Source organism: Centropristis striata, chromosome 4 (genome assembly GCF_030273125.1).
Source record: "Centropristis striata isolate RG_2023a ecotype Rhode Island chromosome 4, C.striata_1.0, whole genome shotgun sequence".
Lineage (NCBI taxonomy): Eukaryota > Metazoa > Chordata > Actinopteri > Perciformes > Serranidae > Centropristis > Centropristis striata.
This window is the reverse complement of record NC_081520.1, coordinates 36,786,272-36,800,922: the sequence shown is the minus strand read 5'-3', so window position 1 is coordinate 36,800,922 and position 14,651 is coordinate 36,786,272. Positions and strand designations below refer to the sequence as shown.

The following is a 14,651-nucleotide window of genomic DNA, read 5'->3' as shown; positions in this document are numbered from 1 at the left end:
TTCAGTTCTTGTTTAAAGTTAGAGAACAATACACTTGTCCTTTCCCATGGTTGAACTCCAGCAGTGTTGGCTGTTTGTCAAGTTTAGAGCAGCTCCTAAACATTCTACCACATGTCTGGTGCACAGATTATAATATTTCATTTTACAGCCATATATTTTCCAAATCATACCGTAGTGATTCATATATATTTCACTGTAGAATGGAACTAAAGTAAGTTTATAGTTTATGTAAAACATGTAGCGATTGATTACAGCCAACATCATGTCTTTTTATATTATTGTCAGCTACATTATTGCATAATAATGCAGTGCAGATGTTTCGGATCTGCACTTAAAGCGGCATTATTACACACAAATAAAATTCACAATAGCAAAAGCAGACATGATGCTCACAGTGACACCAGTGCCCCCTCTCTCTCTCTCTGTCTCTCTCTTTTTTCTCTCTCTCTCTCTCTTTTTTTTCTCTCTCTCTGTTTCTCTCTATCTCTCTCTCCTCCTCCTCTGTCATTCATTCACACACTAATAGATGCCTTCAATTAGCTCTCCTTGACTGGAGGAGGGAAGTATACCACTGAGCACTATGAGACTGTGTGTGTGTGTGTGTGTGTGACTGAATAGACTTGACATGATTTTCTTCAGTACTATTTGAAAATTGATCCTCTGCTGCCCTCTGTAGTCCTGTGTGTGTGTGTGTGTGTGTGTGTGTGTGTGTGTGTGTGTGTGTGTGTGTGTGTGTGTGTGTGTGTGTGTGTGTGTGTGTGTGTGTGTGTGTGTGTGTGAGCGCACACCAACTGTACAAAAATGCAAACTGACAAATAACTGAGTTTAGCTCATGGCTTTACAACAGAATTTACAACACTGGATAGATTGACACCACAGGGGGAACCAGTGTGACTCCCTTGTACTTACCATTCTGTCTCCCATATGCTTAAAAATATTAATATCAGCAATGGGCTGGAAGAACAAATATGGCAGCCATCTAGTTTGATGTCTTTACTTTTTTTGATGGAGGAGAAACTCGGCAGATGAGTTTCTCTGTAAGAAAATACAGCTCTGTTTGTTGGTAAAAACTGAAGTGTCTCTGAATACTAAATAGTGCTATATTTGTTTTGGTACTCTTTCTGTCTTCTTGATTTTCTGTTTTGCCTCCAGCTGTGCCAACTGTGTGTGACCTTTGGGGTATTTTTACTTTTTTATGGTCACAAAATAAGTGACCTTAGTTATTTATTGAAGTCGTCTGCAAAACATTCTTGTTTAGAAGATGAGACAAGGCTTTTATTTTGGAAACACTGATGGAAAATCATTGCAGCAAGCAGCCATTATATGTAATACAACAGCAGTATGTTTACGGATGTTGTCACATTAACAACCTTCTCTTTATGAATACAAATACGATGAAACTGTGGAAAAAAAGTAAATTATAAAAAATTGAGAATTATCAAGATGATTACTTAGTGTATATGGAGGAATTGGAGCAAATATAAAAAGACAAAAAGAAAGAAATGTAATTATATTAATTCAGTTCCCAGGCTCTGGTGTTACATATATATTGAAGTGTTTGTACACATAATAAGAGTCTCTGTAAGTCCTAACCTGCTGGTCAGGACCCCCACAAATCTGGATAAAAAGCAATGTTTCTATTGTGTAAAAAATACAAGTAATATGCAAAGAGTGTGTTCATTATTAGTTCCACACATCATAGCTTTCATACAGTGCACACACAGGCAAGGACTCAGCATTTACAGGATGAATTAAAGGCAAAAAGCAAATGACGTGAGCTCACCTGCAGATACAGGCACACATTGACAGTGTTTGTGTTATTACTGTGTAATGCCAGAGACACAGGCGCACTACATTTGGGAGGAATGTGTTATCTGTTGTGGGGGGAACAGTAACAATAAGGGAATGTCCCACTTACTCTTCTTTTAAAGGAAATCTGAAACAATGGCTCAAATCACATCAAAAGTGTCACCACTAACTGGACTTGAGACGACTTGAACTTTACCTTTTATTGCATAGTTATATCCTGTCTGGTATGTGTTGTGTTGTGTTGTGTTGTGTTATGTTATGTGTGTGTTGTCTCCTCTATTTGTATTTGTCTTACCCATGTACTTGCTGTCTTTTATATTTGTATTTATTTTTAAATTTTTTAGGGACTACGGATGCAAACTAGCAGCCTTGCTATAATCCGGCATATTTACAAAGATGTTTATCGATGTTCATTAATGTGCACTGTCCCTATCCAAAAATAAAGTATTCGTATCGTACAAAAGTGTCACACTCCAGTTTTAAATAATTTTTTCGATTCTGTCCAATTACACTAAAGGTGTCCTCCCTGCCTCATCCAGCCCCGTATATCTCCTGTGATTTCTAATGTGTCTGTTTATCTGCATCACAGCGTCTCAGACGGAGCCTGCCCCCAGGATTGCTCAGAAGAATCTCGTCGACCTGGACCACGACCACCTCAGCTACGGGGCTGCCTACCATCGAGCCGGGCCCTGTACGCAGAGACCGCTCAGCCAGCATCAAACACACCACAGACAGGTAACACTCGCTCCCTCACTACAGCCGGGAGGATGACAGTAACTTTAAACAGTAACAGTGATGGTTTCTCACATTAAAACAGTGAATCATGGAACAACTCAGTGATGATGACCATCTCGAAGAGTCGCTCCATGTCCGCTTCCTGTGCTGTCTCCGTCACCTCCAACCACCTCTACAGCAAACCACTGGGAAGAACAGGTGTGTGTGTGTGTGTGTGTGTGTGTGTGTGTGTGTGTGTGTTTTACTCTACTTAACACACCAAGTAGAATTTGAGGTTGTGGAGTCTATTACTCGGGTAAAAGATGTCCTTGTTCACATTAGATCTTTTTTATTTATTGGAAAACATTTTTACAGAACAAAATTCTCACCAAAATACATAAATAAAATTTGTTCTGAAACTGATGTGATTTAAACGTTTTAAACTTAAATATAGATATACACTAGTATAATGAGAAAATTATTTCTATTGAATCTTTTTTATTATTTATTTTTGTCATTATTGCTGTCTTTTGTCAATGTTTTTAAAAGCAAAGTAGGATTTTCATTTTTTTAAATTTTCTAACTATTTTTTATATTGTAGTTTTAGTCTTGCCTTTTTTCCTTTTTTATATATTAATTTGTCTAAATTATTCATTGTATTTTACTTTTCTAGTCTGGTTTTCAACTGAGCTTTTTAAAATCTGTCTATTGATTAACTTACTTTAGTCTGTTTTACGTTATAATAATTAATACTAATTTATATAAGAATGAATTGTTATATGTTTATAAATACCAAGTTAGAGGGTTTTTAAAAAATCTCTTTGTAATCCTGCTTCTAGTGTTTCTTCGATGTTATTTGATGAGATTTCTGACCGTGGTTACTCAGTTTCTGCTGTTACTGAATTTTTTTTACCAATAATGCTGTACAAAATAATTCATCACTTGTTGTGTATCTGATTTATGGACTGATTTATTTCCAGGTTTCCCCCCCTCCAACGTATCACCTCTGGGCTCTCCGTGCCCCTCTCCTCCCGTCCAGGGCACGCCTGCCTCCAGCCCGACCATCAAGACTTGTTCAGTGCAGCTTCCTGAGCCGGCTGGGCCCCTGACAGAGCAGACCCCTGGCTCTGTGGCCCCCAAGAGCCACCACAGAGCCTTAACTCACAGCCAGAGCGCCCCGAGCTCCGCCACCCCTCACTGGCGGCCGCCATCACTCTGCAGCAGGTAACAGATAAATCCTCCCAATACATTCTGATGAAAGTTAACGTATGCAAATATTGTAATGAGGCATGTATCATCTAATTGTGTCTCTGTCCGTCAGCTGTGGCAGGCCGTTCAACAATCGACTAAGCCACGGGGGAGAATCTGTTGACAAAGGGGACAGAATACCCCATCCAGGTAAACAGCAGCCTTTGATAGCAGCTGATGAGAAATGCTTTCAGAATTTAACCTCATCAGAGACACTTCATATTTTTAAGACTATAATATATATATACTATAAGACTTATCATTTTAATTCGGCTTTCACTTGAACCATTTTAAAATATTTTTCTGGTCATGCATCTTAGTGTTACAACATCTTCTCTTTTATTTATTTGCTATTATTTATTAGTCTGTATTTTTCTTTTTTTTTTCTCTTTTTAAAAAAAAATATTTTATGTTTTCTTGTAAAGTGACCTTGGGTGTTCTGAAAGGCGCTTATAAGTAAAATAGATTATTATTATATTTATATATATATATATGTATATATATATATTATCATGCTCTACTTTTTAATTATTTATTTCATTATTACTGAAAGGCGCTTATAAATAAAATAGATTATTATTATATTTATATATATATATATGTATATATATATATTATCATGCTCTACTTTTTAATTATTTATTTTATTATTACTTTTTATTGTTATTATTATTTACTTTTGTTTTTTATTTTATTTTATTTTATTTTATCTTACCTTACTTTATTTTTATTTATTTTATTTAAATCATTTCTAACCTGCCTCCAGTGTTTCCTCACTGCTCCATGTTGAAATGGTCCTTCCTCAGTTTGTGCTTTGTTTATATTGGAATGGGTGGGATGGAGGGTCAGGGGTGGAGGGTTGGGGATGGGCGGAGGGTTTTTTACTTGTTTCTATGTTTTATTATTATTATTATTATTATTATTATTATTTCCCTTTTTTATGTGAAGCACTTTGTGTTACATTTCTCTTGTGTGAAAAGTGCTATACAAATAAAGTCTGATTGATTGATTGATAAATAAAGAATATAACGGGCAAGATTGTCTTCTCAGATGAGCGCGCTGTAGCATCTTCAGACTATGACAGCACCTACGACAGCACCTACGAGACCAACCACAGTGACAGCAGCGACTTTGCACAGAATGAGGAAGAGGGAGAGGGAGGCAAGAAGCTGCCTGAAGCAAGGGAAGGCTGCAGGGAGTATTTAACAGAGGGCATCGTTCTTCACCCACTCCTGCCATCACCAGAGGTAGGCCATCAGACAGGAGTCACTCTCTATGTGCTTTACTGCGCCATAAATCCCTCTGAAGCAGTGGTGCAGTCTCGTAGCATGTATCTGTCGTAGGGATGGGCGTTTGGAAGAAACCTGCCAATTTGAGCATCTATAACGTTAACGATCAATTAATCAATTAATCACCATGTTGTTATACATAGTCCAGTTTGTATAAAACATGAATACATGGGCAAAATAAAATATATATAATACACAGTACTACACAAAAGCCTGTTTTGATAACGAACAATTTTATTTTGAAAGGACGAAAAGAGACTTCCTGTCGATTGTAAAACTAATTCACGTGAGATTATACTGTAAAGAATGTTTTATGTTTCAGCCCCCGAAGAGGTATACACAGTAATCTTGTATATTTTAGTGTGTTTTGTGTTTAAATAAGTTTTGGAAAAAATTAAACCTATTAATTCATACTAGCAAGGTTTGATACAGTAAGCTAGTTTTGCCCAAAATAATACTATTTCTATAATTGTTATTCCAACTTTCGGTTTGCAAACTGTAGATTTGTCCAACTTGATTCTCAGCTCATTGGCTTATTGACGTACGGCCGCAGAACTGAACGCTCGGCGTGTTTCAGTTCAGTGAGGACTGATACGCAGTCAGAGATACAATTAAAATTAAAAAAATACACAGATCAATTAAAAATTCCATGTGATCGACCAATTTCTTAACAACCATTAATCCATCATCTATTAATTATTCCCATTCTTAATCTGTGGTGGCTGAAAAGTTGTTTTATTGTACTTATCTCTATCTCTCTGAGCTCTCCTCTGTACCCCTACGTGTACCCGAAAGGATAAGCCAGTTTCAGTAGCAGAACCAGTGGAGGATTAACTTACTTTAGTCTGTTTTACGTTATAATAATTAATATTAATTTATATTAGAATGAATTGTTTTATGTTTATAAATACCAAGTAAGAGGGTTTTTAAAAAAAATATCTTTGTAATCCTGCTTCTAGTGTTTCTTCGATGTTATTTGATGAGATTTCTGACCGTGGTTACTCAGTTTCTACTGTTACTGAATTTTTTTTTACCAATAATGCTGTACAAAATAATTCATCACTTTGTGTGTGTCCGATTTATGGACTGATTTATTTTCCACGTGATCGACCAATTTCTTAACAACCATTAATCCATCATCTATTAATTATTCCCATTCTCCCTACGTGTACCCGACAGGATAAGCCAGTTTCAGTAGCAGAACCAGTGGAGGAGCCAGAGCTGGAGCCAGAGCTGGACCCTCTGCTGACTCAACTCAACAACTGGAACTTTCCCATTTTCAGTCTGGTGGAGAAGACCAACGGCAAGACAGGCTGCATCCTCAGTCAGGTAAACACTAATTAGTGAGCAAATGTTGAAAGCCACATGACATTTATTTAATGAGTGCACATCGATACGGACTCAATTAAAAGGAACTCATATTGACGACTGTCAGTACAGGTGTTGGGGTTCACTGAGTTTGCATTTTAAGCTTGGAAAAACAACAACATCACTAGAATATTTAAGCATTTGATACAGCAGTGTGGACTAAGATAAGTTACAAGAACTATTTTTGTGTTAGTGGATTCTCAACAAAGTGTGCTGTGGAATGACACGTAACTTGCTCCAAATATACACCTGAATCTCTGCAGAGATGAGATATGACTCTGTGTGTTTTCCCAGGTTTCCTTTAAGCTCTTTGAGGACACGGGTCTATTTGAGACCTTCAGAATTCCTGTACAAGAGTTCATGAACTACTTCCATGCTCTGGAGAACGGATACAGGGTCATCCCTTGTGAGTAGAAGATCTCCATGTTTCTCAGTGTTCAAGTGAATTATTTATATCCAGCATTACCTTTATCTGCCACAAGGGGGATGTAGTGCTTTGTCATAGTAATAAAATACCACTAACAAGCTTGTTTCTGCTCCAGTAATTTATGGCTTGCTCTTATTCTTCACAGCTGGCAGGAATATCAAGTTTCCTGTTGGTGGTATCAGAATATGATAATATTTTATTACAGTGTTTATGCCAATTCATATCGGCACTGAAGGTGTAGCTGACAGGTAGCATGAACTCTTAAAATGCTATTACAGCATCTAAAACCCTCATGTTTTAGTTTAATTGAATAACAGTATGTGACCGAAAAAAACCCATATTGTTTATTATTGTAACAACCATCATTGCCATTGAAAATCTATCTGGCAAGACTCAGAAATAGTGTTCACGGAGGGGTTAATGTATTAAAGTTTTATTCACAATAGGTTTGGTCATTTCATTTTACATCATATCAAAAAATTAGGTCTCTATTGGCTGATTTTGAGGCATGTTGTTATGAAACAATGATGCTGTGTGGCAGTTAAAAACACTATGACTGTTGCTAAGTATCATACTGTGACATTGCATGATTAGAATTACTGTCCGGTGTATCATCTGGGGGGCTACATGGTTGTCTAGTGCAGTAGTTCTCAACCTTTTTGAGTCGCGACCCCCAATTTTACATGCATGTTGTCCGTGAACGCTCACTGAACACAATCTCACGCGCACAGTTTAGATCACCCAAAAAAAGAAACAAAAATGACCAAAAAAAGGTAACAAAATTACCAGAAAAGACACAAAATTACCACAAAATTACCAAAAAAGACACAAAATGACCAAGAAGACACTAAATGACCAAAAAAAGACACAAAAAGACTTAAAAAAGACACAAAATGACCCAAAAAAAGACACAAAATTACAAAAAAAAAGACACAAAATTACAAAAAAAAGACACAAAATTACAAAAAAAAGACACAAAATGACCCAAAAAAAAAGACACAAAATGACTAAAAAAAGACACAAAATGACCAAAAAAGGAAACAAAATGACCAAAAAAAGACACAAAATGACTTAAAAAAAGACACAAAATGACAAAAAAAAACCCACAAAATGACAAAAAATGTTGTGTTCAAATGATTTGGCGACCCCCAGAAATAACATCGCGACCCAAATTGGGGTCCCGAGGGTATTTTTGAGAATAGCTGGTCTAGTGGTTAGCACTCTCGCCTCACAGCAAGATGGTCGCCGGTTTGACTGTGGTCTGCGGCTCTTCTGTGTGGAGTTTGCATGTTCTCCCTGTGTCAGCGTGGTTTCTCTTCGAGTACTCCGGCTTCCTCCCACAGTCCAAAAACATGCACTAAGGTTTAATTATTGAATTGTCCGTAGGTGTGAATGAGAGCGTGAATGGTTGTCTGTCTCTAGCGATAGTCTGCTGGGATCGGCTCCAGCCCTCCATGACCCGAGTGCGGATAAGCGGAGAAGGATAATGAATGAATGAATGTATCATCTTGTTTTTGGGGATTAAAGGTTACATGACACCATTGACAGACAACCAAATGAAACAGGCCTGGTTAACATTTTTCTGTGTACATTTGATATAATGTAAGTACACAACTCATATGTCTATCTGAATCGGACTTAGAGGCGTTCAGTCATAATCCCAGCTTTGCACCATTGGCTCCTCAGCCAAGCACATACACCAAATGTCTGAACCTGCGGTTCCTCTCTTACTGACTCTATATTTTAATAGAAATGTTACATACGGGTGTATCGCAATCAATTAGAATATCATGGAAAAGTCAATTTCCAGTAGTTTAAGTCAAATAACCCCAACCAAGTATTGAGTGCATATAGACGGACATGCTTTTCAGAGGCCAACATTTCCATATAAAACATACTTTTTAAAATTGGTCTTTTGTAATATTAGCATTTTTTGAGATACTGTATTTTAGGTCTTCGTTTAATGTAATCCTTATATCCTTATAATTAGAAACAATTAAATAAATTAACACATGAAATGTTTCATTCTCTGTGTAATGGATCTATATAATGTGTACTGTCATGAATAAACTTTTCTATGATATTCTAATTTACTGAGATGCACCTGTATAATACCTTTAATACATTGTCCTAATAAAATAAAAACAAAGTCGCTGTCCCATATCTGAGTCAACATTAAGCTAGCTCATAAAACAGACCTCAGTGTTACAGATCACCTTTTCAAAAAAGGCTTTAGTGATTTTTGTATTTTTTCCAGTTGAAGTAACATTTTTCGACTGCTCCAGCTGGGATTTAAACACAGTGGTCTTACTGCCCTCCACTGGTGGAAACTAGCATTTTGTTTTACTCTCCTCAGATCACAACCGGATCCATGCCACTGACGTGCTCCATGCTGTCTGGTACCTGACCACTCAGCCTGTACCAGGCCTCCCCACCCTGCTGACTGAGAATGGGATACACATTGGTGAGGATGTTTAATACCCGCAATTATTTCCTGTCATCACTCTCTGTTGTCACTATCTTATAAAATCATAATATGCCACAAAATCAATTTCTGCACTTGTCTGATATCAGAGACTGTGGTGTAAACTGAGCTCCCTTTTTTGCCCGTAGACTCAGAGAATGGCATCACGCCGGGTGCTACAGGCTTCCTGGTGTCCAAGATGAACTCTGTGATGGAGGACAGCTATAACTCCCTGGCTGGCCTCATCCCTGCCCTGGAGCTCATGGCCCTGTATGTAGCTGCTGCCATGCACGACTATGACCACCCTGGGAGAACCAACGCCTTTCTAGTAGCTACCAGTGCACCGCAGGTAAATGTGGCTGTGTGCAGCAGCATAAACCTTTAGAACAGTTCAAGATTAAGATCACTGTATTAACCACTCACACATATTTTGGGATTGCCCAAAGCTGCTTCCTTTTTGCAAGGGGATAAAGAGCGAGATCGATACAGTATTGGGGATTGATTTACTGTTTAGCCCAAGTCAGTTTCTCTTTGACCTAGCTCCTGACGACACTTACACCAAGGACCAAAAGTACTTGTTACACATACTTTTGATGACTGCTAGAAAAATGGTGACAATAAAATGGAGGAATCCACGGCCACCTACAGTGGCACAGTGGAAACAGAAGTTGAGGGAGGTTTATGGAATGGAGGCTTTAACTGCTCAGTTACAATTACGGTAAGATTTCTTTAAGAGGAGGTGGCTACCTATTGCAAGGTATTTCTCTAGCTGAAGGGATCTCACACTGTGCTGTACTGTCCTGACTGTCCATTATTCTTTCATTTATTTATTTAATTATACTGTATTCATTATTATTCAGCTTGCTGTAACCCAGTATGCCTTCTGTCTTTGTTTAATTTTTTCGCACTGCCATGTGTACTCTGTGCTGTTGTCAAGGAATGTTTTGTACCATGTTCTTTCTTGTTGAATAAAATAAAGTAAAAAAAAAAAAGATCACTGTATTAGTCCCACAGTGGGGAAATTTATCCTCCGTATTTAACCCATCCTTTTTACACACCATGATTAGGAATAGTGGGTGGCAAATTTCTGCATCTAGGGACCAGTTGGGGCTAATTGAAAACAATACAAAAAAGGGAGAGTATTTATATTTCAACACAACTTCAAATGGCTTGAAATGATTACAGTGTATGTGCCAACCAACAACCAAAAGACCAATAAGCTCAAAGCAATTCACAATCAATATCGAAACTCATGTGATGGAAACAGGAGCTTACACCTTAAATGCCAAGACTGATTGTTTATTTCGTTTTCTCCTCTTGGTCCTCCACTGTAGGCTCTTCTGTACAATGATCGTTCAGTCTTGGAAAACCACCATGCAGCTTCAGCGTGGAACCTCTTCATGTCTCGACCTGAGTTTAACTTCCTGGCTAATCTTGAACATGTGGAGTTCAAGCGCTTCCGCTTCCTCGTCATTGAAGCAATCCTGGCCACCGACCTCAAAAAGCACTTTGACTTCCTTGCAGAGTTTAATGCAAAGGTGAGGCTCCTGTTCAATAATGAGTTATCCAACTGGTCTTAGTAGAGATTAAAATTATCTACTCAGAATCATGAGAATCACTGAAGCAAGTAACATAGGGGTGGGGGAAAAAATCAAAGCTCCTGGTTTAATGGAAAAGTATGATTCAAGAAATACAACTCATGGAGAAAGTGACCCACAAAGTAAAGAATGTGTTTTAGAAAATATGGATTTTAGATGATCATTATAACAATATCATCATTAGCATCTATACTCGGGTGTGCATACACACACAAGCTACATAGCTGTGTGTATGTGAATGCATATGTAGGGGTAAATGCATAATTATACGCTGTATATATATATGTAAATGTGTTATTAATCATAATAGTAATATTATTATTATTATTATTATTATTAATAATAATAATAATATTAATAACAATATATTTTTTAATTAATTTGTTTTTATTTATATTGTATATTATATTATATTATATTATTATTATATTTGTATTGTATATTAATATTGTTTTTATTCTGTTCTTTTCATTACTTTGTTTTGTTTGTTGAATTTTAATTTTTGGAGCCAGCTGTGCTACATATCTGGAAATGGTATTAGTAAATATAAAAAAATAGTAGTAATAGTATTAAAATAGAAATAATTAGTTCTGTTCCTGTGATAAAGACAGGCTTTTCTCTAAAGCCGACAGCTAGTCAGTGGGGAATTCTTCAGAATCCATAGCTTCTGTTTTTCTTTTTGACACAAACCTTTCTGTGCACATCTCCCCAGGTGGGTGATGAAGGAGTATCCGGTATTGATTGGACAAATGAAAACGACCGACTGCTGGTGTGCCAGATGTGCATCAAGCTGGCTGACGTCAATGGACCGCTGAAGTGTAAGGAGCTGCACTTGCAGTGGACAGAGGGGATCGTCAACGAGTTCTACGAACAAGTATGCTTATAAATCTCCTCTAAGATCTCACTTTTTCTAAGTTATTAGCATTTAGCTAGCATCTCACACATAGATAAGAGTTTGTTTACCAAGTACAGTAAATGCTGAATAATACTGATATAAATTTGCAAATACGTTACACATTTACAGATTATGCTCTGTTTTAGGCTCTTTGGATTTGGGGTTTCATCTATCCAATCCAATCCAATCCACTTTATTTATATAGCACAATTTTAGCAAACACAAGGTTTCCAAAGTGCTGCACAAACAATAAATACATAACACAATACAAAGAGATGTAGTAAACAATAGAACAGTAAAATGCAATAAGATAAAATAAATTAAAAATGGGATAAAAATAGATAAAATAAAATGTAAAATGTACTGCCCGCACAAAATAATATATCTAATCTAATAATATCTAGAACATGTTTTATGTTTCAGAAACAAATTATTTTTTCTCATACTGTCCGACTGATTATAGCTGTATTCACACACTGTCTTAGTTACTTACACTGTTTTAGGACCTGTCTCTTTAAGCCTCCACCCCGAAAAAGCACAGTCTGCTCTGATTGGTCAGTGTTTCTGGTCTTCCTGTCAGTCAGTATTACTACTGTTGTAGAAAATCTTTAAAGAAAACACTTGACGAACAGATAGTATCGAATCACAGCCTTGTGCGGGATTTAATTGGCAGATAGTAAAAACATATGAAACATTACATCCAATGGTCAGAACAACAACTGAGAGACAACGCCTCTCACAAACTCATTTCACTTCAATTCGTGCGTCATTGTTTCTTTGTAACTAAGGTTTTACTGTCCTGTACTTTCCTGTTATGACAATCATTTGATATGTGAGTACACCTGGGAGATTCTGTTCTTATTTTAATGTTATCGTATCAACCAGATCATCCGCTCAGGATGCGCTATGCTGACTTTCATCCAACAGGTTTTCCTTTCCCATGAGTTTAATATTTCACCTGTGTGCTTAGGTCACATTTCAATGTGGATTCATCTACGGATTTATCCTACACTACATTATGCCCACCTGTACTGTAGTGTTAGAACAAACCTGTCTGTCTTTGCTAATATTTGCTAAAATTTGCCACATTAAGCTCTTACACCCTGTTTACATTTGGTTTTAAAATGTGTTTTGGGCAGGTCCAAAGACTTATTATCAAACCACTTGCAGAAGTGTTATAGGACGCATTTGACCACATATATTTTGCAGTGTAAACTCTGATGCCTCCCGATGCACATGGTCAGGGTGCAAGTGAAACCAGATGTCTATCGATTTGAGAAGAAGATTCAGTCAAAAGAAAACGACTCATATCGTAACCGGGCCGTTAAGAGGGTATGGCTAGCAAGATAGTAACTACCAACTCGAGTTGTTGTTGTTATCTGACATAATAATTGTGCATAGGGAAATTTCACTTTCAAGTGGAAATGGCGTAGGTAGTAACAAAAATCTGAACACAGTTGGTCAGCTCAAGATGCATGATATACACAGGTGTAAACGGTCATGTGTCTCATCTGTCCACTTGTCATCTGATCACCTTAGACGTATTTTAAAACCAAGTATAATGTAGCGGCAAAACCCCTAAGTGTACTGAATTGATAAGGAGGTTATGTTTCTGGTTTGGTTTGTTTGTCTGTTTGTCAGCATTATTATGAAAAAAATGAATGGCTTAATTATTCTGAAATTTGGTGGAAGTGTATGGCATGAGCCAAGGAAGAACTCATTCCAAAGAGTCCAAATCACAGGGTGGATAAACAAATTATCTTTTCCTTTGGTTAACATTGTGAGATAGGGTATTGCCTTGGTGGAGATCTGTGTTGTCTGAGTGCTCCAGTTGTTTCCTATGAACTCAACATTTCATTTGTAAAACAACAAATGTGTTATTTCTTCTTGCAAAAAGTACAAAATCTCACCTTAAAGGCTCTTTGGTGAAATGTTAATAAAAATGAAAATTCTAATAAGGATGGAAGATGTAATTGTAATCTCCCATTGCTCCCAAGAGGCATGTTTCTGATCACTTCTTCTTCAAGAGCTTGCTAAGGGTCAGCTGCATAACAGCCTTTCTGCAGATGATAGGGATTCACTTTGTTGCTTACGGACCCTTCAGCAAGTGCTTTATGTGTGTAATTGGGTGTTTCTGTCTGAACAAAAATAGAATAGTCAAAAGACTCGCCTACTAGCTCATGAATTTGTTAGAGACTACTGTAGAAGGACGCCTGGCAACAAATCCTGCCTTAGTGCTGCTGATACCAACACTTGCCTGGCCACTTCCCTCTACTTATTAATAGAATAGCACTAATTTGAGACGTTTGAGCCGTGATTGAAGCTCTTTTAAGGGGTGCATGGATAAAGGCAAGGATGAGAAAAGGATTTCTTGCTGGTATCCATAATATTGATTCTTCTGAAAATGAAATTCTGTTTTGTTTATTTGGTCAACTACTACTATTCAAGCACTGTGTAGCAGCTAGAAACCCTGATCATAACTGTGGTCGGGAAAACATTCTCTCTCTGATCTGATCTGTAGCTCTCTCAGCGTTATACTCCCAAACCCTCTGTTCAATTTCTCACAATAGCTTCAAGGAGTATGTACGGTATGTTCTTTGGGCGGTAGCTTTCGGGGGGGTGGGTGAAGTTAGAGAGAGTGGATGAGCGACAGAGGGAGTGCATATGTTTTTCCCTTCAGAGGAGATACGGATGACCTAAATGAGTCATCGTTGACAGTGCTCATTCACAGTCACAGAGGAACAGGACAGGGATTGAACTTACAAACACACACACACACACACACATATATATATATATATATATATATATATATATATATAGTATACACTCATATGCA

The 14,651-nt window shown here is 37.3% G+C and overlaps 1 protein-coding gene across 1 annotated transcript in view; it reads left to right on the top strand.

The window, feature by feature from the left end:
• The window catches only part of LOC131970319 (cGMP-inhibited 3',5'-cyclic phosphodiesterase 3A-like), a 73,907-nt gene that overhangs the window by 46,257 nt on the left and 12,999 nt on the right, over positions 1 to 14,651 (top strand). The window contains exons 4-14 of the mRNA XM_059331684.1: positions 2,399 to 2,544; positions 2,627 to 2,742; positions 3,504 to 3,747; positions 3,845 to 3,921; positions 4,822 to 5,018; positions 6,240 to 6,389; positions 6,723 to 6,834; positions 9,212 to 9,319; positions 9,469 to 9,668; positions 10,654 to 10,857; positions 11,630 to 11,791. Coding sequence (XP_059187667.1) covers positions 2,399 to 2,544; positions 2,627 to 2,742; positions 3,504 to 3,747; positions 3,845 to 3,921; positions 4,822 to 5,018; positions 6,240 to 6,389; positions 6,723 to 6,834; positions 9,212 to 9,319; positions 9,469 to 9,668; positions 10,654 to 10,857; positions 11,630 to 11,791 — 1,716 coding nt within the window. The remainder of the gene's footprint in view (positions 1 to 2,398; positions 2,545 to 2,626; positions 2,743 to 3,503; positions 3,748 to 3,844; positions 3,922 to 4,821; positions 5,019 to 6,239; positions 6,390 to 6,722; positions 6,835 to 9,211; positions 9,320 to 9,468; positions 9,669 to 10,653; positions 10,858 to 11,629; positions 11,792 to 14,651) is intronic.